The 24,208-nt window shown below is 34.6% G+C and overlaps 1 protein-coding gene across 6 annotated transcripts; it reads left to right on the top strand.

Annotated features, from left to right (window-relative positions):
* Positions 1-4,168: 4,168 nt before the first annotated feature.
* Positions 4,169-24,125, top strand: LOC139823097 (myosin-IIIb). Of its 6 annotated transcripts, XM_071795390.1 has the most exons (17): positions 14,734-15,085; positions 15,335-15,669; positions 16,021-16,302; positions 16,534-17,118; positions 17,328-17,719; positions 17,797-18,125; positions 18,335-18,841; positions 19,114-19,397; positions 19,483-19,757; positions 19,853-20,220; positions 20,304-20,405; positions 20,490-20,746; positions 20,909-21,117; positions 21,248-21,328; positions 21,728-21,892; positions 22,207-22,228; positions 22,415-22,566. In XM_071795390.1, exons 1-17 carry the CDS (start codon positions 15,070-15,072, stop codon positions 22,424-22,426), a joined length of 4,221 nt encoding a protein of 1,406 aa, XP_071651491.1. In that variant the 5' UTR covers positions 14,734-15,069; the 3' UTR covers positions 22,427-22,566. The 6 variants fall into 6 exon arrangements, with proteins under 6 accessions (XP_071651487.1, XP_071651488.1, XP_071651491.1 ...); XM_071795386.1 differs by lacking the exons at positions 14,734-15,085; positions 22,207-22,228 and adding an exon at positions 4,169-4,471 and having other exon boundaries at positions 22,415-24,125; XM_071795387.1 differs by lacking the exons at positions 14,734-15,085; positions 22,207-22,228 and adding an exon at positions 11,363-11,423 and having other exon boundaries at positions 22,415-24,125.
* The last annotated feature ends 83 nt before the right edge of the window (positions 24,126-24,208 follow it).

The following is a 24,208-nucleotide window of genomic DNA, read 5'->3' as shown; positions in this document are numbered from 1 at the left end:
CGCATATAAATACGCGTATAACACGATCCTAGATAGAAAATTGATTTTAGCAACAGATGGCTGAGCTTCCAATCTTATCTATGACTACAACATAAGTCAAACAAAGACAGATGTTTGCCAGCTTGTGTGTCTATCGATTGGAAAAGTTAAAACCGGACCGGTTCTTTAATACTATACGAAAGAGGGGAAACATTTTAACATTATGTTTTAACATCGGATCGCATGTCGACAAGCTTGGCGAAAATAACAAACAAATATAAAATTGTATATAATATAAATATAAGATTGTGGAAGCGTGAAACAGTAATAAAAAATATAACAAGATATCTCTTCTAATAAATTGAAAATGGAAACGCGCGATTATTAATAACATTTGATTATCCATCGAAGTAAAGCGGCGATCAACGTTTTCGAGAATAATTACTGAAATTAATGACGGAACAATGAAGGCTCTTATAGCGCAGGTAAACAAACTTTCTTTCCTGTAAATCTCTAATACAGCGGAAACAATGGCTTCCGTTGTTTGTCGGCTTTAAGCATGCCGTACTACGAAACTACAATCCCTCAATACCGCTCCAGGATAATTATTAAATGAAGCTGTCACACACACTTTCATAACCGTGATTAATGATATTTAATGAAAGCTAATGGATGCGAATTGTACTGTACGATTATTTGATCAAACGAATGTGAGCGATGCGTTTACTCAGCTTAAATCTGTTTGCCAAGCAGGGATAACATCCCGGATATCAAGAACGATTCTAATAACACTGTCGTGTGATATTTCGCGTTTCATTATGGAGATAAATAGAGACTCGTAAAAAATGTCTAAGGTCTTGCTGTTAGTGATTACTTTAACGCATCTCTCAGTTTGTTATATTATTCATTGGCATTTATATCTATTATTACAAAATTATTTTTACGACAATAATATTATTTTTCAAGAAAAGTTGAAATTTACTGATATTTAATAACTGCAGTGTAAGAACAAACACTTGTAAATACAAAATAAATATTATTATATGACAGTTGATAATAATTATTTTTATCATGACAAACAGAGCAATAAAGTAGAAGAATTTACATATATGACACATGTAATAAGCATGCATGATGTTGTCATTATATAATAAACATCAGAAAATATAAAAAAAAAATTAAAGAGGCTATATTGTATACTAATATGTTAATTTTAAAACATGCACACTTTTTGGAAACTTCTCGGTTTGTGATAAAATAGATTTCTGTAAACTCTTATACATGTTTCACAGACTCCTTGCTCCATCTAATAAACGCAAAATATCTTTAGCAGAATACCTAGAAAAAATCAATAACATTATATTACCGATAAGCAATATAAAAGAACAAGTTTTTTATAAAAAAATATCTAAATTATTTAGCATTGTTGAAATCTGTTTAAAAAAAATTATATTCAAATAAAAATATATTAAAAAATATATTTAAAAATATATTGAAAAAAAACTTGTGTATAAAATCATCAAACATTATGCAATAATTACGCCACCTTCACGTGCTGTACAATATTAATTGACAGAATCTCTTTGAAATCATATTATCATTCGTTGGTTAGTATGTATATACTGTAGTACCAGCAATCCGTAAGATATCGAGATATATATATGTATATGTATAATCAGCACGTAAAATGTGTTAAATTTAACACGTACAATGATTTCTGTGTTCTGTTTTTAATTTTGAAACTTTAATCTTAAAACTTTAATTTTTAAACTTTAATTTTAGATCAAATTGTTTAGACAGATATAGAATATCTCGGATTTCACGATTCTTATTCTATGGACAATTCTTTGAATTTGATTAAAATCAATTTTTTCTTCGCAAAAACATTGATGGACATCATTTACTTATCGGAATTTCCAATATCATATATCTTTGTAATTAAGCTTCAAATTTTCAATTTTAAGTTTAGTCATTAAAATAAAATATATTTTATATAAAAGTCTACTTAAAATTATTTAAAGAATATAGTTCCAGCGTTTACTTGTCCATGTTTGTTCATACATAAAAAGCTCGTTTTCCAATAAGTAATTATAGGTAAAAATAAAAAATTATTGATGCACACGTACATATACATATATACACTTCATTGTAATAAATAATTAAAAATAGTATACTAAAACTAAACGAATCTGCTAATGTTGGTCAATTCTAATCAGTTTAATTTATTTTCTGTCTTTGTAGTTTTGGCTATATAACAGATGGGCAAAGATGATTTAACTAATTAATTACAATCAGCGTTAATCAGTGTGAGTAGTTTAATGTCTTAAATTTGCCGTCTATTCATACAAAAAGTTACATTGTTTGTGTGTAAACATTCGAAACTACGTTATAGATCCTCTAAACGCATAAACGCATAAAGGCATTGTTATTAACTAACTTTGTAAACATGTACTAAATTTCATCTAGTTTCTAGCACATTGTATGTGGCATAACACGGTAATAATCTTAAACATCAGTAACCGTTTTAATATCTTCCTGCTGATATGAGACCAAAATGTCATTCACTTATATAAAGTGGCGTTCTAAAAATGTTATCAAAACGTCGATCATGCGAGTATAAATATATACTGTTTGATTCTCGGTTGAGTCATTAGTAGTAGACAGTCGCTTTCTGCAACTCAGCCTATATATTCATACGCTCGTTATCTGCGAACACGTAGATATGTCGAGCTGGGAACGTCAGCGAGAGAAGTACGACGAGTAAAGCGAGTACTTATCGCGCATCGTTGAGCTCCGACTTATCCGACTGTGACGTCGAGCTAGAGGAACGTTATCTCGCTTATCGGCCGCGCTTCTACGCTTCCATGAACGCACATCCGCCGTTCGCGCGACCTTTAAAAAAATGCTGGTGAGAGGAATATTTCGACCGTAAGTGAATAATGAGAGCTTATTGCGTTAACGACGTCGCTGTAACTGAAAGCTCGATCAAGCATCGACTAATCGATAATACTTGCACAGGTATTCGATTAGTCTTTAGTTGCTGTAACATCATCACTAAGAAAAGAATCGCCTTTATTCCCATGCACGTAGTGGTAGAAAGTAGCAAAGAATTCCGTAATGAAAAACTTCGAACACCACCGTCATTCTAAGGCCTTTTCATTATTTACAAAGACTATAATTGTGCCAGATATTACACAATAAAATGTCCGTTACGTGCATCCGCGTTACAATTAAACGTAATTTTCTGGAATTGGATAATAACAAAGAGAATAACAGTAAGAACGGAACTGTTAAACCAACGTGAGGACAAAAACCAGAAAATATAAATTGATAGACGGCAAAATGCGACGGCAAAATGGATCATTCAATCTAAATTAATGCTATCGTTTAATAATACGATCACACATATATACGTATTGATCCCATGCTGATCATAATGTAAGTACCATAACGTAAAAAATAATGAATCAGTGAAAGCTAATCTCAAGATTGACCGATACGATCATAATGAGCATCTGTGATAGATGTATTGGAAGACAAGATGATGAGGGAAGCATAAATCGAAGTGAGAATGAATACTCCAAGTCTGTTCTCAGTTGTATTATGCGAACGATGCCTAATCAGTCGGGCAACACTTTCCTTAATGATTGATGAACGTTATGCGATCATTTCTGTGATCCTCTCTGAAGATATACGTCAATTCTAATTCTTCATACTCTCAGTTGTTTAACGACGAATAGGCGTACCGATTTTTCATGAGAAACTTTCGATTATTCCATATATACACATTAGGATACACACATATGCACTTCTAATCTTATTTTTATATCCACTTCGCGCTGACAAACGCGCTGACGAAGAAAATACAACTAATCAGAAAAACTTTGCGTACATAAAAACCGTATAAAAAATTTTCAACAGTGACAAATTTGATAAAATATTAAGGATAAATCTACTGTGAAGAAGTAATGAATTCCAAAGACGATTTCAGCGAATCGATTCGATCGGGGCTTGACGCATGGCGATTGTTGGCTGCGAAAAGGATTGCGATGAGAAATGACCCAACTACTCCCGGAAGAGAGAAGAATCGCGAAGCGAACGAAGACCTACGATGGAGCGGAATGGAGAGGGGTTGCCAACGCGGTTTCCTTCGAATGTACGACCGGCGCGGCGCGGCGTCACGTTGAAGACGCGGCACCACGCGGCACTCGTGCAGCCGCGCTCTTCGCCAGTTGATACTGTTCCACAGCATTTTACAATCAGCTAGTCAAGCAGTCGGTAGCCGCGAAGTACCGTGGTGAACTCGACGATTCCAACGCGACTGTCTCTATATACTTGACACGCGAGTGAATTTACAACTTGGTCCGTCGGCCATTACTGCGTTGCGACAATTTCTCGCGTGTGCATCATTTATTTTTCGTGTTCTCATCACAACTGACTGAAGAGCTCTATCTTTTTCTATTTACAATTAAAGATTGTGTCACCGGAATACGTGAGTAATGTCAACCACAATTCAGATAATATTGTGTATTTTTCTTATAGTTTAAATATACTACGTTAGTTAAAAAGTCATACAACGTGCAATATTAACTCAGGTAATAAATATGTGAATAATTTTTATTAGTGATGTATAGTGATATAATAATATGTAGTATATATTATACAAATTGATCTAATATATAATGTACAAATTACTCTGCAACGTCAATGATTATTTAAAAAATCTGGGATATATTTGTGCATAAATTATTTTATAGTAGTCTGACGATAATAATAAAAATCACGTGATAATCGTCAGAACAATATTTGTTACTATCAATTATAATCTCAATAACTATTTCATGTGTATAAATGTGTGTAAAAACAGTTCATAGATGTAGAAGCGCGTGTACACGTGTTATGTGTACGAAGTATGTTGATAACTTCTGAGTTATAAGCGATTGAAAAAGAAGGGACTTTTGCGAGCTATAAAATAAAGAAGTTTCGATGAGTAATGCTCTCCGTCAATATCTTCGCTTAAAAAAATCAATTCCAAGTTGATCAGAAAGTTTATCCGAAAGTCTCTCATTGAAATTAAAATCACAAGTTGCGTGAGATAACTCTATATATTTATATATCATATTGTAAGTATATATTCGTTTAAATTACAAGCTTATTGTTTTTGTAAATAGCGTTTCGCATAAAGATAAAAATAGTGTAAAGATTGAAGCTAAATATTACATCTTAATTCTCAGCAATACATAAATAACCTAGCGTAATGCGTATAATCATATAGTAACTGATTATCAAATTAAACAATCAGATTATTCAATTAATTATTTTGTAGCAGTGCGTACGCCATCTATTTTCAATAGTACTAATTATATCACGACTAATTATTCACATACTATGCACAATTACTATTGAATTATACATGAGAACATTACTTGACATACAATAGACTTGAAACGGTTATAAGTCAAGTCAGGACGGACAAAGAAGGATATTTCCATGTCGGGGAAAACTGCGAAAAGGGCAAGAAGAGTGAGGGAGTAATTAGTTTTAGAAGAAAGTTAAACGATATCCGCGGAGGAGGCAGAGGTAGCAATCATCAAGAATATTCAGAGCCGAACGGCCATGTCATAGATTATTGACTTCAGTTTCTTTTCTTCGTGCTTTACATCTTTTTCTTATCGTTTATTAAAATGTGTGTTAATACTTTTCAAAACTAAAAAAAAATTCCTGGTTTGCCGATCCTTGAGTTGCCGATATCAAAATCATAAGAATTTATGTTTCAAATGAGTTTTAACGGTTCGACGATATAAATGCAATAATATTATAAGAGTAGTATAGTTGTTTTCAAAACAACTGTGGGCTTTGTATAATTAATTTAAAAAACATAACTACTTTTATTTAGAAATTTATTTATCTTGAATTTTTCTATTTTCTAATGGCATTTTACGTAACGTTAAATTCGCAATTATGAAATTATTTTGCAAAAATTGATGAGATCTCGGCAGCGAAATCAATCTTGTCGAGGAAATGGAAATGCACTTCCCGAGTGCAACGGTGCGCGAGAAAAAAGTCATGTAACAGTATCCGCTGTTACATTGTACCGTACTGAATACTATTATTTTTACGATGCGTTTGTGCTCCTCCTTTCATAACGCATGTAGAGAAAGTAACGAAAAATCTTATGTGGAAGTTTGCATACAGTCGAACAAATACGCAAACAACATTAAGATAAAAAGCGTAAAACGATTTACGAAAGAAAGAAAAAATGAGTCAAGAGCACAACTGATTGTGAGAATAGTTACTTCTCGCATGATTGTATGGCGAAATCATTTCCTACTGCTAAAACGGTCGAATTGCTTTCTTTTCATACTTCCTTTGACGCAATCATTTCCTTACAATTCCAATGAGAACGCGTTTCATAAATCTCCTTCCTGACCTTTGTGACGCGTTTTGCATCAGAAAAACGTCCCGTATACGTCTATATAGCATTACATTTAGATTTGGAATAAACTATTACATCAGGCCCATACCTAAATAGAAAATATCATCAAGATATAATGCAAGTTTTATTAATTTTCTTCCAAAAGTATTTTCAAACTTAATCAATATTAAGCATGTAGTTTTATCATACTTATATCGTTTTTATTAATTTCATTTTTACTATGATCGCAAGTTAATATTCAGAGGAAAATTATTATGAATAAAGAAAAATAATGGGACATACTTAATTTTCCTCTGAATATTAAATTATCTTTATCTATTTGAGAACACGGGAAAGCAATAATTATATATAAATTCTGTGTACATGGTGATAATTATGGATTTAGACGTACTACGACGAGGATATTGCTTCCTCGAAAGTTGCTCACATAACTCGTATGTAACAGATATTTGATTAGCCGTGTTACCGGCGCTACGTGCGGATGTGTTTGGTAAAGTACGCTTCGCTCGGTTCATTTAATTATCTACCTATATATGTATCCTATAATCTTGATTATGCGTGCGGATACGCGACACTTATGAAAGTAGAAAAATTTCGTTTACATCGTGTAATTAAAGATATATTGATCAAGAAATATCATTAAAACTGAACACGATTAAAACGGAGCGTTTTATGCGTGTGTGTAAGAAAACTAACGCAGGTACAAGAATTCTAGATAGATTGGAAAACGACCTTGAAGAATCACGTAATAGATGCGACTGACGGTAGCGTAGACTGATGACCAGACGAACAGAGCGAACATATATGTTTTGCTCTCGGGTGTGACGGAAGATCCTCTCTCATGATTTACGAACTCGCGTGACCACTGTTCATATAACTGGTTTTCATCGATTATTACCACCTTCGTACTACATGTGGATATATTGATGTTACTGTATACGGCAAGTTGCCGAGAAAGTTTTCGAGCGTTGCGATGCCCTTCGCCGTGAGCAATCTTACGTTCCAAAAAGTTGTCCATGACTTTCCTTACGCGTCGAATTCAAGGTGCAGTGTTCAGCATACATCTCGCTTAAGGGGACACGTGATTTCTCCAAATTTGCAATTCACACGTCGTAAAATGAATAGAAATTCGGTTTGCAAGAAACAAATGTCCAAGTGTTCTTATAATATGATTTTTTAGATCGTTGTCTTATCAGTGTTAAAATAAACTTTTGTGATTCATTGTTATTAGTCATTACTAACGAAAACAGTGTTATAATACCTTAATAAAAATTCCTGATAAAAGAGTCTGAATCGATAATTCCTTCTTCATTATCTAATATAACGTTAAACCGCGTTTCTCATGACTGATAATTCTCTTTTTATTGAAATATATTTTCAATATCCATATAACAATGGACTTGGCAATGCATAAGGTTTTTTGCATAAATATTTTTCTAGCACTAGAAATATGTTTTTATATTATTTAATTGAATATAATTTATAATTGCTAATATATTATAAAACTTGTGATATAAAGTAGAGTAGTAGTATATATAGAATATAGAGAGTCACTTTTTAGTGTACCATTCCATGATTCAAATGGTTCCGTTTTCGAAGCGACAATGCTAACTGGAATTTATGATTGCGAAAGACTACAGAAGTTGAGCCTTATATATACACGAATGTATCGCACGTCCTTCCTTATAAAACTTATTTTTATGAAACAAAGAGCATCAAGTATAATACAAGCTCCCAGCGAGATCGTAAACTCTGAAAATCAATTCTTAACTCTCTTTCGTGAATTTTTTCCCATGTTTATTTCACACATTACTAAATATGAAACATATATGTGTTTCACTGGCAATTATATCTTTATAAAAAATTTCTCACGTCACGTCGTATGGCAAAACGAAATAAAATATACGTCTTGCTTCCTCTCTCATATATGTAATCAAAGTGCGAAGGTGGCTGACAAATAACAATATTATAAGATGACAATGCCTACAAGCTTAAAAGTACGTTCTCCTATCCTTTCTTTCATTGTCCGTATAATGATCGCATCGTTCAGCGAAGCAGTTAAATGTCGATTATACTTTCGTGTGTACTCGTATCTTGATGTTACGCGTATGAGTACAGATAAACCCTTCTTTACAATTTTGAATAAGATTGCACTGTTAAAAATAATACTAACAAGAAGAAAGTAATAAATGTGAAGAATTTATCGTGGAATAGTAACAATGTAAGTTAATCAAAGAATCATTATTTAGCTTTACTTTAATATTATTCATATGCATCCATTAACAATGAATCACTTGGAAACCTTTTTTACGCACGAACAAATTTCAGATAGAAAAGAAAAGAAAAGAAAATATTTCGAAAGTAATTTTACGAATAAGATGCACGAAATGCAAGATACAGTCAAATACAGTAGGGCGATAGCTATATAGTGAGTGAAATTTTATTTACCGAGAATTGCTAGCGGGGATTGGACTACACTCCTACCACTGTCTCGCAATGAAGGAAGACAACCTGCAACCTGCAACCTCCACAACCTTTTCCAATTACAGGCATGAGATTGTGTTGCGGTATAGTATTGGTCCGACCTAACCAGACCGCTTGGCTTTAAAAGTAACTGTGGAAATAATTAAGGAATTTGCAAAATTAAAAATCTATCCTACCCAATACATATTGCGGCAATCCTCTCACGATTTCCCGCCCTTTTTCCCCTTTTCATCTTATTATAAGATGTATTAAAAGTGCAATGAGAGAAAAAAATCTATCTGCCTACTGCGAAACTTATCGCATCTGTTTCATACCGAAAGTTTGCATCTTTCGTTGATAATTCAATTGTACCGCACACACCTACCAATAAATTATTATTTGTTATTAACGATTTCTATAGTCTTTTGAAAATGATACGACGATCGAGTCTTCTTGTTTATAAAAAGAAAAAATTGAGAGCAGTATTACTGCTTAATGTTGATGCAGCGATCCTTGTGAGATGGAATCCAAATTTGATGCAAACGAATCTCATGAAGAGAGATGAAATAGAGCGTTAAGCGATAGTAGCACGATAAAATGAATTTTGGCATACTCTTCCGCGATCGCTTCGATTCCTATTCAAGGGGTCCTTATTCTCCCTCAGGAACGTAGAATCGTCTGTGTGGTCTCTGGAAGTCGGCAAAGTTTTATTGATCGAAGCTGCGTACGTGATCGGAATAAAAATCGCTGCACCTCGATCGCGCGCTCGCAGATCACTTTATAGATGTGTAAAAGCGACAATATAATGTAAAGCCTTTTTCTTGAACAAATTAAATGTCTTTGCATCAAAGAAATGCACTTTTGGTTTAAAAAAATTAAAAATATGTGAATTTTTAAATCTAATTTATACACACTTTAAAGGAAATATTTTTTATTTAACAAAATTATCACAGTTTTAGAAAAGGATTTTATTTCTTATAAATAATTAAAATGTGCGATTTTATTTTTTCACGACGCAGTTTGTAAATCTAATAATTAAATTATTTATAGAAAACACAAGTGATTTTTATTTCTAATTATATATAATATATATGTAGGAATTGCAAAGAAAAAATTCCTGTAACTTATTAGTTCTACTATTATTTTTTATACTATTAATTTGATTCTTAAATAATTTTTCTTAAATTGCGTACAAACAGGGCTGTACAGGTTCACTATTTGGTAAATGTGTTTTTAAAAAAATGTGATCAAAATTTGAGTATAAAAGTTTGTGGAAAGATACCACATCGACTCGCCGTGCTTTCTTCAACTATACCTTTTCTTTCAAGCAACAGCTCTTATAGGTAGGCAGCGCAGCTTTGTGTCGCAAATACTGCTACTTCATTTACATACAAAGAGGCTGGATTACACGTACTGTGTTTTGGCTCATAGAAAAGGCGGCAATTACTTCCACGGTTCGCTATATACTCTGTTACACAACTCTTTTATAGCGCAAAACATTTCGTCGCAAGTCGCGCAAACTCCTCTGCTCACAATTCGATTTTCTTACCAAAGGTTTCAAGGATGACGAATGCATAGTTAATAGAGCGACGCTTCGTGGTTCGTTTGAAAATTTCGATCGTTAAAAGAAACTGCGCTCATCTATCTTGCCATTCACCTCCTTTAAAAGATTTTCCCGGCAATGGCTCGTTGAATATGTACTATAAGATATTCTAGGCGATCTAATTTCTATAGAAGCAAACAGAATTTCGATTCTTTAGTCTAATATTCTGAATAAAAAACGATGTCAAAAATTTAATCCAATATATTTTTGTCATTTAACTGATTGTGAGAATAGCAAAGAGACATATAATATCATCAAGAATTATTGAAAACAATTCAAATTAAGTACAAAAGCAGTAAAATGCTATTCCTATTACAAGTAAATCAAACGGGATTGCTTTTAGAAACTGCAGCAATTTACGATCGAATTCCTCGTCTCACAACGAGAACTTATTGTATCGAAAGATGAAAGTCTTCTTATTCGGGAACTTTTGCACGATTATACTGTCAGCTTATCTTTTACATACTCTCATCGTATAATATATAATATATTTATAGTTTGATATTTATTAAATATGTATTTTTGTATGTAGCACGAATGAATCCCGTAGTGGATTGACTAAAGTTAAATTCTATTCTTCTCCAAGGTAAAGAGATTCAAAACGCGCGAATACCGAAACATATTTCACGAGTGCATCACACTGTATTGTTCGCGATTTGTATAATTTAGTCTCATTTTATTCAGTGTGATTAACATATGATATCGAGCACGAGTTTGGCGACATTGCGCAGTCCCGTATGCGACGTTACGCGCAGGAGTGTCGGTTGACGCAGCATAGTCATTGATGGCACGCACTGTACCGTTACGTCGTCACGCTGAAAAGATTAAACCAGCGGAACCGCGGCTGGCAACATATATACAATCGGGAAAAGCTCCCATCTTTTTACGTACCGAACAGTTTGACATACGACCGCGCTAAAAGCAAACCGGAGAAATTACGCCGTGAGTAAAAATTCGCTTCTCTCGTTCTCTTCCTTTTTCTCTTGTGTTTTTCCTTTTCTCCGATGGTACGCTATCAGCCGAACAATTTATTGGCAAGGTATTAATGCGAATCACGAAAGCGGAACTACAAATACTTAACCTTTGAAATATACCCGACATTTTGCTTTTATGTTTCTTATCGAATCTATTAATTTATTGAATTAATTCACGCGATACGTTATCAGAACATTCGTGAATTTAAGATAACATCAAATTCTTACCAAAGTTGTGCCCGACGACCGAATCGTAATTCCTCACCGAAGACATCATAATGGATCGGTATTCCTTTGTCAGCCCAATTGATAATTTGTAGAGTAAAAAGTTGGAACATAAATTAATGGCTACATAAAAGTCGTAAGGTGAAAATGGGAAGTCGTCCGCGCGACACTCTTTGCTTTCGAGTAATTATTTCATCGTGGACAAACGCGAGCGAGCATTGTTTGCGCAGAGCCTCCCAGAAATACAATAATTACCCTGTTGGCCGCTGAAACGCGATAATTAAAGACTTTATTATCCATTCCATGTTAAATTATTGCAATGTGAAAAGACTTTTCTGCTTAAGAATAATTTTGTCACCGTACAATGACATAAATTTTATCACTTTTATGTTTTCAAAAAAGAATTTAAGAATATATATATGTATACATATATTCTCCCTCTCTCCCTTTCTCTCGCTAAAATATGCCGATTATAAACGATATGTACAATGAGGAAAATAACTTCTATCAATCGATATGCAATTAATCGATGAAATTTTCGTCCAGATAGCATAATAAATCGTTACATTCGTAGTTTAAACATCACGTATACGTATTGCGTCTTTCAGTCACAAGTACTGTCCAAAGCAGCAGGACATCTCTGCAGCTGAACCCTTAAGCCGATTTCACGTCGCGCGTCGGGTTTCTTCGCTCTAATACTCTCGGCGAACACGTGATCGAGGGTATACGATTGGCTATTGCTGAGCAATTGATACCTTTGCCAAAGGTATCGAACCGTGAGATTGAAACGCGATCGCGCATTTTCGCGGTGAAATGTCTCGTGATTTTCAGCGATGAGAACCTTTCAACAATCAACGCTAAATGACAATGCTTTCGTAGAAATTGCAGTAAAATGTCCGCAGCAGAAAGCATCGATCTGTGAAATAAATAGATAAAGAAGCAGCATAAAGAACGCACATGAATATAACCGATCATTATAAATTACAAAAGTATCTAGCGCGATTAAATAAATTTTAACTTTCAATTTGTATATCGTTTCTTCATTCTTCGAAAAAATCAGATCAGTTCTATAAATCAATCTAATTTCTAGCAAACAAAACTTATAGAAATAGAGGAATTACTTACTGTACGGGATGTTTGGACAAGAAATTATTTACGCAAGATCTTAGAAAAATTATTAAATTAATATAATAAACGCTATGTTATTTATTTAACTTTCTTATACAAAACGTTTTCTTAAAATGTTATGTTAAAAATGGTTTAGTTTAGTTCATGGAATAATAATTATTGGTTCTTTGACCGTCAAGATAACTACTAAGAGAGTTTCACTACTTTCGCTTCAAATATTAACGTCCACGATATTACATATTATTTATTTTACGATTTTAGCCGACAGGCTATGGTTTTTAAAACTTTCAATATTAGAAAAGAAAATGCTGTTTACTAACAAGAGCGCTATTATCACGTTTCGAAGAAATTCAGTAATTAAGACAATTTAACACATTGAAACTTCCTAATTATCTTAATCAATGATGCAGAAGATATAGCCTTATTATTAATTCGACGTAGAAATGATCATTTAATATGACATATATCTTAATTCGATTAACGCGTGTTTGCGATTGCACGCATTATTTTTAGTACAAGAGATGGAAGGGTTTACACGTCAACTTTTGCGTGTAAAAACCGTTGTTACGGTATAGGTATTTACTAACAATCTCGTAGAGTTCCAGTATAATCGTTATAATTATGCGCGAAGACTCTCGCACATGCAAACAATAAGTAAATAAATGTACTTTTGACACGATTCCCATCATTTTACTCACGCAGTGAGTAATTATATACCTACATATTCAGCGTGCATAATTTTGCATGATAAAATCTTTAATAAGAGGACCTTGTAAGTTGCATTATTAGTATATTAGCAACACTTAAATATTATTCAAACATGCACTTCAAAAATGTAATTTTATATATCCCAATTTTTCGTTATTCAACATAGTTTCTAGGTATTATTCAATTAATTCAATTGTTAATCATTAATCATCTATTGGCAATCATTGTCAATTGTGATCACCATTACTGATTAGAATTTCAACAGAAAGATGGTTTAATATCCGATGTTTTATGTTCAATTAAAGCACATTCTTGTCAGTCACGCTACGAATTCAATCTGCATGCCCAGTGAAATTAAACGCATCGAAAATTAGTAAGGAGGCGGGCTGCAAAACACTTGGAGAGAAATCCTTTCGCCGATATGCACGAACGAACATCGAGTAAAATCGCTTCCTACAATAATCGAGAGTATCTGAATAGTTTCGATTTATCACTTTATCTAGAGATATCAGGCTTATAAATTATCAAATAATCTCTCTTGCTAAAGAAAATGAAACTGGAAAAGAGAACATAGTTTATATGACAGTTTCAATTATTGTATTTACTGTTTTTCTTGCATCTCGCACATTCAATATCTTGCAATGAAACGTTGCTTGAAGCCACTGCTAAGCTTATTGTTCTTGATACATGGCTTCACTCAGTTGGATAAGACTTCCAATATAAAGTCAATATTGGTCAAAATGCATGTCCTCGTTATGAAAAAAATGGATATTGATAACAAAGCGAATTATTGGAATAAAATATATACGACAAGAATACAACGATTAAGCCTCATAATATTTGTTTCATGATTGCCACAAGATGAAATAATCTCTGTCATGTATTATATCGAAAACACCAAGATAATATTTACTTTTTAATTGACAAAATATATCACAGTAAATCTCATTAATCGTAAAAAACTTTAATGCACGGATTAAATATACAAGGGAAAAATATGTGCACATAACAGAATAGAATTTAATGCTTTTAATATCATAGCTTTCTCTGTACATTCGCACGAATTGATTTTCGTATTGTGTACTGCATGAATGCACTATTTAATGATTCTCACGACCAGTCCTTCAATGTACAGTCACGAAAGAAACTTAAAGTTAAACGGGGCGCATCTTTCTTGGCAGACCTATATCTGAGACGAAGCAAAAGTGCACCGGTCTAACCGATATAGGCCTATAATACTTGAACTAATACTATTAAGGAGTTAAGAGATAACCAGTTGGAAAACGAACGTTCCCAGTAGTGTGTCGCAGCCAATGGAGCTAACAACGTTCATTGATGCTTCTCCGGTCCAATAAAGTATCAAAATTTTTAACTGATTTCAAACTTTCGAGGGAAGAGGAAAACATATAAAAGAATAATCGATCAATAAAATTACTTCAATAAAAGCTATACTATACTCTATACTATTATCACGGAGAGTAACTGCGATAAAACTTGCTCTAATGCGCTTTAACTTTTGCAAAAAGTGTCCCGTGCTCCATAAAAAACGATAGATGGAAATGTCATTGCGTAAGTAATCCTTGAAGTAACGAGATTAATTATTAAGTTAACAAGATTATTATTAAGATATTCTAAACGCTGCTGCCCCATTTAATTAGAATCTCGAACTAATCACAACTTCAATGTTACAATTTTCAACATTCGAAAGCGAGAGGAAAGCGAGAGCAATTTATATTATTCTGTTTGGTAGACTTCACACTAGCGTAATCATGTTATTTGACAAGATTCTAACACCGTTTGCATCGATTATGTCTATAGAAATGACCGGAGGCGGGACTAACATGGCGTATCACGGCCTCAGTCAACATGTCAATTTCGATGTGATACCGGATCCAGGCGAGCGTTTTCAATTGGAAGAATTGATCGGCGAGGGTACATATGGCGAAGTGTACGCAGCATATGATAAAGAAACTGGCAACAAAGTAGCCATCAAAATAATGGAGAATGTCGCTGATAATATCGAGGAGATTGAAGAGGAATATTTGGTGCTGAGAGATTTAAGTCAACACCCGAATATTCCTCTATTTTATGGTTTATTTCTAAAGCGAGCAAAGCCTGGTCAGGAAGAGGATCAATTATGGTTTGTGATGGAGGTACCGTCATTAAATTTCAAATTCACGAAAAAGAAAATAAATACGGCGCATGAATTTAATTCCAATAAAAAAAATTAAAGAAGTAAAGTCGTTAAGATTACTTGTATATAATTAATTGTAACAAGTTAACCGATGCTTCGTAAAAGCTGTTATTTATTCTATTGGATTCTATAAATATCTTCCATCAAAGAGAAAGCAAGAATCAATTAAGAAAATATCATACTTTCTAATAATTCGAAATTTTTATACAATTTTGTTGCTTTTCTGCAATTCCCACGTATATTAATTTGTCGGTCTTCTATGGAATGAACGGAATCGGGGTATGTAAAAAGTTAATTGCTCCGGTTCCAGTTGTGCACTGGAGGCTCCGTGACCGATCTCGTGCAGGGTCTTAAAAAACGTGGCAGTCGCCTAACGGATGACCAAATAGCTTATATCTTGAAGGAGACTGTCGAAGCTCTGATCTTTCTGCACAGTAATCACTGTATGCATCGCGACGTGAAAGGTCATAATATCCTTCTCACGGAAGAAGCACGTGTCAAATTGGTCGATTTCGGCGTATCCTCGCATTTGGTCGCCACTCTCGCCAGGAAGAACACATCTGTCGGAACACCATATTGGATGGCACCAGAGGTGAGTTTGCCTAAGATATTTCGATGCTTAGAAGCAAAAATTTTATAATAAATAAAAGCGACGCGAAAATGAGATATGGCAATTCCAGCGATCTATTTGCCTTAGGTCAGTTGAGGAAAACAAATCTTGTGCATGATATATATATCTCGTATAATTTCGAATATTCATCAGCTATTTCACACACATAATTTTGAAATACAACTCGTATCCTTCGGTCATGTCGCAAAACAGGTAATAGCTTGCGAGCAACAATTGGACTCCTCGTACGATTCGCGCTGCGATGTCTGGTCGATCGGCATTACCGCTATCGAGTTAGCCGAGGGTGATCCTCCCCTGTCGGAATTGCATCCCATGCGAGCACTTTTTCAAATTCCAAGAAATCCTCCACCTTCCTTGAAGAATCCGGATATGTATTCGTCGGAACTGACAGATTTCATAGCCGAATGCTTGGTGAAGGATTTGGAGCATCGGCCGTTCGCCGGCGAATTGAGAGAGCATCCATTATTGACAAAAGTGGAACCAATCGTCGAGAAAATCAGAGAGCGACTGAGAGAGGAGATTTGTAGACAAAGAGCGGAAGGTCGCGTTCACCGGCAACCGGAAGTGACTACGAAACATGGCAAATTGAAGACGGACCGCAAGACGAGACCAGAGAAAATGTACATGGATGATCTGGCAGCTCTCGATATGCTATCGGAAGAGGCTATTGTCGATCAATTGCAGCACCGATATGAGCAAGCGCAGATATACACATATATCGGAGATATATTGGTTGCCGTTAATCCTTTTACCAATCTAGGTTTATACACCGGTATCGTAAGTATTTTATTTATATTAATTATTAAATAAATTGTTGTATTAGAAAGAAAGAGATATATATATATATATATATATATATATATAGAGAGAGAGAGAGAGTATTCCACAACACATATGAATTATTTATTGTATTAATAAACAATTAATGCAATAAATGGTTAATAAAATATAAAACGTTATAATTATTACAATAATTTATTATTTAGGAACAAAAACGGTACAAGGGACAAGCGAGATCGGATAACCCCCCGCATATATTTGCGGTTGCCGATGCCGCGTATCAAGCTCTATTACATCAACGTCAAAACCAAGCGATAGTCATCAGCGGCGAATCAGGTGCCGGAAAGACGGAAAGCGCAAATTTACTACTGAAACAACTTGTCTATCTCAGCAAGGCGCCGAATCGTAACCTAGAGGAGAGAATACTTCAAATAAATCCTATAATGGAAGCTTTCGGAAACGCCACGACCGGAATCAACGCGAACTCCTCCAGATTCGGAAAGTACTTGGATCTAACGATGACAAAAGGCGGAAAAGTGACCGGTGCGCGAATCTCGGTATATCTGTTGGAACAATCACGAGTGATTGCTCAAGCCGAGTACGTTCTCAGAGATTTATAATATACACACAAAATTAATTAACAACCTAAAAACAACAAATTCTGCTACTTTTCAGAGGTGAACGAAACTTTCACATTTTCTATTATATGTACGATGGCCTGGAGGCAGACGACCGCCTCTCGGAATATTATCTCGACCCTACGCTTCGGAGATATCATCGATATCTCACGCATTATAGTCACACGTCGCAGACGCACATTGACAAGTTCCAGCAGCTCAAAATGGGTTTCAAGGTACTCGGATTTCAGGACAGCGAGGTAGACACGGTGTATCGGGTTTTAGCCGCTATCCTCCATTTGGGTGACATTGAATTCGCCGAAGTAGCAACACAAGACAACACCGACAATAAAAGCAGAGTCATCGATATCATTCCATTACGTAGAGGTAAGATTTTTCTTGTCCACTTTATATCTGTTACAGTAGTTTAGTATAATTATTAGACTATTATTAGAATCAATTATGATTTTATATATTATATATAATCAGTTAACTAACTAATAAAACTCGTATTTACATTGCACATCATAAATAAATCTCCATAAAAATATCACAGTCAATCGCGTGCCGTTATTATAGAAATGCTTCGTTTTCAGTTTCGAAACTACTCGGCGTCGAACAGAACGATCTCCTAGAGGCCCTGACATCAAACTCAGTGATGACTAGAGGCGAGACAATTACGCGGAACAATACGGTAGCCGAAGCTCGTGCGGCTCGTGATGCAATGGCCAAAGGTCTCTATGGTCGGCTCTTCGATTGGATGGTCAACCAGATCAATTGTTTGCTGTGCTTCAGCCGCTCACCGAATTACGAGCCGCTGGCAATCGGGCTGCTCGACATCTTCGGCTTCGAGAACTTTCCCAGAAACTCGTTCGAACAACTCTGCATCAACGTAGCTAACGAGCAGATACAGTACTACTTCAACCAGCACATCTTCACTTGGGAGCAACAGGAATATATGGCCGAGGGAATACCCGTGGATCTCGTCGAATTTTCCGACAATAGGCCGGTTCTCGATATGTTACTAAGCAAGCCCATGGGACTCCTGGCGCTCCTCGACGAAGAAAGTCGATTTCCCAGAGCGACCAATCGATCTCTGATCGGTAAGCATTCTAAATGCGTTATTCTATAAATGTATGTTTGCACTGCACACGCTGCTTTCTTTCAGCATGTTATCACTGTCATCACTGTCGAAACGTTTCAGAGTTTACTTTTTTTATAATAAATAAAATTTTAGTAAACTTCTTCACTTGATAACGATTAAGCTAATCATTATATATACAATTCTTCACTTAAACACCGCGATTTTAAGTAGTGCATAAACATTCGTGCAAGTCATTTATATATTGTTAATTACTTTGATATTTCTTGGCAGAGAAATTCCACAACAATATTAAATCAAAATTCTACGTACGCCCAAAATCGGATGCAGTCTGTTTCGCGATATATCATTTTGCTGGTCGTGTTGTCTATCAAGCTGAAGGATTTCTCGAGAAGAACAGAAACTTTCTGCCACCCGAAGTTATTCAACTGGTACGACAGTCGCAATACGATATGGTTCGTTTCCTGTTCCAATGCCCGATCACAAAAACCGGTAATTTATACTCGGCATTACAAGAAAATGATTCGAGAAAATCACAATCAAACCAAAACACAAAGGTATGTATGTATTAAATTTATATTCTGTATATTTTTTTCATTTTCTTTTTTAATAGGGTTTTAACGACATTTAAATATCTCGCAGGAACGTTATTCTAGTCGAGGTTTAGCATCACAATCGAGAGCTCAGCAGACAGTAGCGACATATTTCCGGTATTCTCTGATGGATCTATTACAAAAAATGGTGTCCGGTTCACCTCAGTTCGTTCGATGTATAAAACCAAATGACTCAAGAAGTTCACGTTTTTTCGACAAAGACAAAGTTGTAAAGCAGTTGAGGTATACCGGTGTCCTCGAAACGATACGTATAAGACAAAATGGATTTTCTCATAGAATACCGTTCAACGAATTTCTGAAAAGGTATTTTCAGATTGGCTACAATTACAAACGTGGAAAAATGCGAAATATCTTCTCATTTAACTTTTATCAATTGTACAAATCTATAAACTATACAGATATTGCTTCCTTGCTTTTGGCTACGACGAACGTGTAATTGCCAATCGGGATAATTGTCGGCTTCTTTTATTACGGTTAAAAATGGATGGATGGGCGTTAGGCAAGACAAAAGTTTTCCTGAAGTACTATCACGTCGAATTTCTCTCAAAACTGTACGAAGAACAACTGAGAAAAATAATTATAGTCCAAGCGTGTGTTCGACGATGGCTCGCGAAAATGAAATTTAAGAAGCAAAAATGGCAATTCGCTGTATCAGTGGTCACATTACAGCGTCATATTCGAGGATGGTTGTCCCGAAAACACACGGGAGAATTATTGGCTCAAAAACGTGCGAAAAACGAAAATGAAACGCTCGACTTTATGCTGAGTGAGTTCTATTCAAACTTTGGCAAGAAATTTTCTAAACAACTCCATCATTATGTATCCTCATTTATTTTCATATTTTCATAGATGAAGTGAAACGTAGAGCGCAAGAAAATACGGATGTAAATAATCGCGAGAAACAACGTAAACATTTAGAAAAGAACGACGCCGCGACTGTCATACAAAGTCGTACGTATAAAAATTGTAATTTTTGTTGTACCACCTGTAATTGAGAAACGGCCGAGAATATTGTATATAATTGAACTTTTATAGATTTCCGAGGTTACACTATTCGTAAACGATTTGGATACGAGCTGGAGGAGCGTTTTAAAAGGATTTTGAACAATTATGACAACATATATGATGGTCATAAGGCACTGTTGCGCGAAGGGCTAAAACATGAAGATGCAGCTCTTATTGTTCAAAGATGGTACAAAAAAGAAGAGAAACTAGTCAGAAAGAAACTAGCTGCGAAGGATCCCGTACATCCTAAGCTACGGCAAGCAGATCTAATTCAATTTTCTCAAAATGTAAATAAGAATTATTTAGTTCTAAAATTAATACTAAAAAATATTTTATTTCTTTTTACTCAAGTTCAATTCTAATCTTTTTATTTAGTGTTATGAAGAAACCGTACTAACGATTGTCGACTATTAATTTAATTAAGTTATTAGCGGCCTTTCTATTCATAGGTACATATGAAGAACCAGGAGGTACATAAAAATCTCCGTCGCAACAAACCAGGTATCAGATTGAGCGATATCGAGGAGCCGCCACTCGATTACGTTCGTCCTGAAGGATTTAACATGGTGCAGTCAATATTGCAGTATCGCAGCGGAACGCAGCCGCATGAGGAAGACAGTGTCAAGTATTATCAAGATCTGAAGGATGAAATGAGCAGGTAGATATATGTATATATAGAGGTATATAAAAATCAAGGCGCGTTGTGCTTTGACTTACAATTAATGTCGCGAACGAATCAGACATTTAAATACTTAATTTTCGAATGCTTTTGGCACTCGCATCGCAAGTGGTTCGGAATTCGAAGACGACGAAGTTGGCTGGGACTTGCCGTTGATACGGCTAGAGAATGACCTTCACTCATCGTCGAGGTACACTGTAGAATTGGTCAACTGTATCTATACTAATTTATTTTGACGTTAGTTAGACCTATACATATATATGTATTTCCCAGCCGCTATTCACGTATTACAGAAAGGAAGAGGGTCGTAAAATACATGCCTAAACTTGAAATTATAGAAAGAGATTTACCAAACCAATTTTTAAAGCTTCAGCAAAGATTAAGACGCAGTAGAGTTAATTTTGTTCAAATTAAATAAAAATTTGAATTTCTACAAATTTCTTTCTACTTCATCGATTCTAGTATATTTCTTTTACACATGCTCATGTTTAAAGATAATCGTCTCATAATCAACTGCAGTGGTTCGTTGATGTGCTATGTTAGATCTTATCTACGTATATTAATATAAAACAAGATTATCCTTATATAGGAGTCGAAGGGATCATATTCTGGAGGTGAATGCCGAGAGGAGGGACCGTACAGCTCAGAGCAATTTCGTAGTGGCACCGGAGCAGCATCTGTCAAACATTTGGCACAAAGCCCTGAGACATCCACCCGACTTACGCGAAAACGAGAACTCCAAGAAAAGTGTCAGGTAAATATTACATATAATTGAATAAACACGCGAGATTTTATATATGTTCTTGCGAGTAACTTGCATACGTTCAGTTTGATAATTAAAACTTATAGAATTAAGTTATAATTGATTTTTTTTGTCATTCAAAGTTTATAAAGCATAAAGCAAACTTTATGTTTGCTAAACTTTTTTTACTTATTATAATAATGTAATTTATAAATTTTCTATCAAGCTATACTTTTAATATGACTAATTAGAAAATCAACTTATATCATATTTTAATAAATATCTAATAACTAATCTCGCATTTATCTTCTTACGCATGTTGCCAGAGGCATTATGGTAAATTTTCAGGTAAAGATATAAATTTTTTCTACCACTACTGTAACAGATATCTGTTTCTTACAATTAGTGGTTTTGTAATTCATAAGTAATTTATACTCTCAATTTATGAAACAAAAATTATAATCTGTCTTAAATATGTCATCTTTTAAGCTTTTTCTCGAAGGGTGAATTCAAAAAGGAATCAATTTTTTCCAGTACAAGAGTTAATGACCTGCGTAGCAAGAACCTGCAATCATACACGAACGGGCAACGTGCAACCGGTTCTCCGCATATCCACGATCCACCTGGCCTACGACTCACGATCGACGATCGATATAACACCGTAAACGTAAACGAACGGCAGAATGTCTTCAATGAACAGAATCTCGTTAACGGTCACCATAATTCCGTCAACGAGTATCACACATCGATCAATGACACATCGATCAACAATCCTCAGACTCCCTGTAAAATAAATAACGGTGTTGCAAAGAGTCAAATAAAAATTTTGAATACTGAACAAACTGAGTTAAATAACGGCTTGATAAATAATAAATCAGAAAAGACGTCAGATCGATCGAATCATAAGCAAAACGGCTATCATATGAAAAATAATCAGAATAACGTGGATCATAAGAACGGTATCAACCGATTAGCGAATGGAAAAGCAACGAATCAAGGACAACTGCAAAACGATACTTTCAACATCACGACTAATCTCAGGCAACTTTTAAGGCCGACAGTGATTGAGAAGCGTCAGGAAAGTGCCAAGACCGAGTATGATACGGAAGACATTAACGGTCCTTACAATTTTAGGCAATTGCTAAGACCGACTGAATACCTCCCGACGGAATCTTTAAGGAAAAGGAAAGGAGGAATCGTTTCCAACGGAGTGCCACTGCCAAAGGACAAGGTTCCGGAGAAACACGTTAAGAGAAGAGCGCCGTTGGCACCGACCCAGAATAAAATGGGAAATGCAAAAAAGTAATGTTACTTTGTATAAATAGCCATTATTCAATAGAAATATCCGTTTCCACAAGAGATTTAATTTGACGATGGATGATTTTATTTTTACGGATAATACCTGATACAAAAGTCACAGTTAACTGTTGTAAAATATTGAAAATTCTTAATAGTTAAACGTGTATATCTTTTCTGTTGCTGTATATGTATAAGTAAGTTAAAGTTCTATATCATTGCCATTTATATAAAAAAATAATCTGTCTGATCTATCATAAAACTTAGATACTATTGTAGGACGATCGTTAAGAAGTGCAATACATTATGCGTAGGCTATATAAGCGGATAATCATGTTTGAGGACATATTACATTAAATTAAGCAAAATCTATGACAGCATGTGCATTTTATCTGCAGCGAATATATGCGGTGCAGTCATAGCATCTAATATTCTATCGGAGTCCTATTACCTAAATGCAATTCCGTACTTATATTCTTCCTTCTCGCAAAAGTACAATATCGTGTGCTAAACGATTTCGAAATCTGAATTCTCTTTATGGCTATATCGCTAATCACGATAAGTATTTGTAACATTCGTAGAAAAATAGGACAATACTAAATACTAAATAATATTTTGCGATAATCAATTTTGAAAATATAATTGACAAAGATTAAACACTCTTGTAAATGTGAAATTTGACAGTAAATTTATGTACCTTTGTTGCAAAATGTAATTATGTGAGAACAATGTTGAACGAATCATGTTACGTTCGAGTACATTTAACTTTGTAACATAATTTATTACCCTCGTTATGGAAATATGTATGAGTTAGCACACGTCTAGAACTAGTCAAATCTAGTTTTACTTAAATCATAAGTGTTCATTATCTTTCTGATGTAGGTATGAATAAATTAAGTTTATTAAAGATTTATATAATTAGTTAATAATTCACTTATAAATAATTTATCCAAAGTAAATATAATCGCAGCTGTTTAGTTCCAATTCATTCATCCAGAGAAAAAAGAGAGAAGCACCTGCCTTATAAATCAT

Source organism: Temnothorax longispinosus, chromosome 12 (assembly GCF_030848805.1).
Source record: "Temnothorax longispinosus isolate EJ_2023e chromosome 12, Tlon_JGU_v1, whole genome shotgun sequence".
NCBI lineage: Eukaryota > Metazoa > Arthropoda > Insecta > Hymenoptera > Formicidae > Temnothorax > Temnothorax longispinosus.
Note: the sequence above shows the minus strand (reverse complement) of the source record. Positions and strands in the feature narration are given on the sequence as shown.

Bases quoted from the DNA above. Each gene is read 5' to 3' on its own strand.
- LOC139823097 (XM_071795385.1), top strand. The intron at 16,303-16,533 runs GTGAGTTTGCCT...GTCGCAAAACAG, and splicing joins CATATTGGATGGCACCAGAG to GTAATAGCTTGCGAGCAACA. The intron at 19,758-19,852 runs GTATTTTCAGAT...TAAACTATACAG, and splicing joins TTCAACGAATTTCTGAAAAG to ATATTGCTTCCTTGCTTTTG.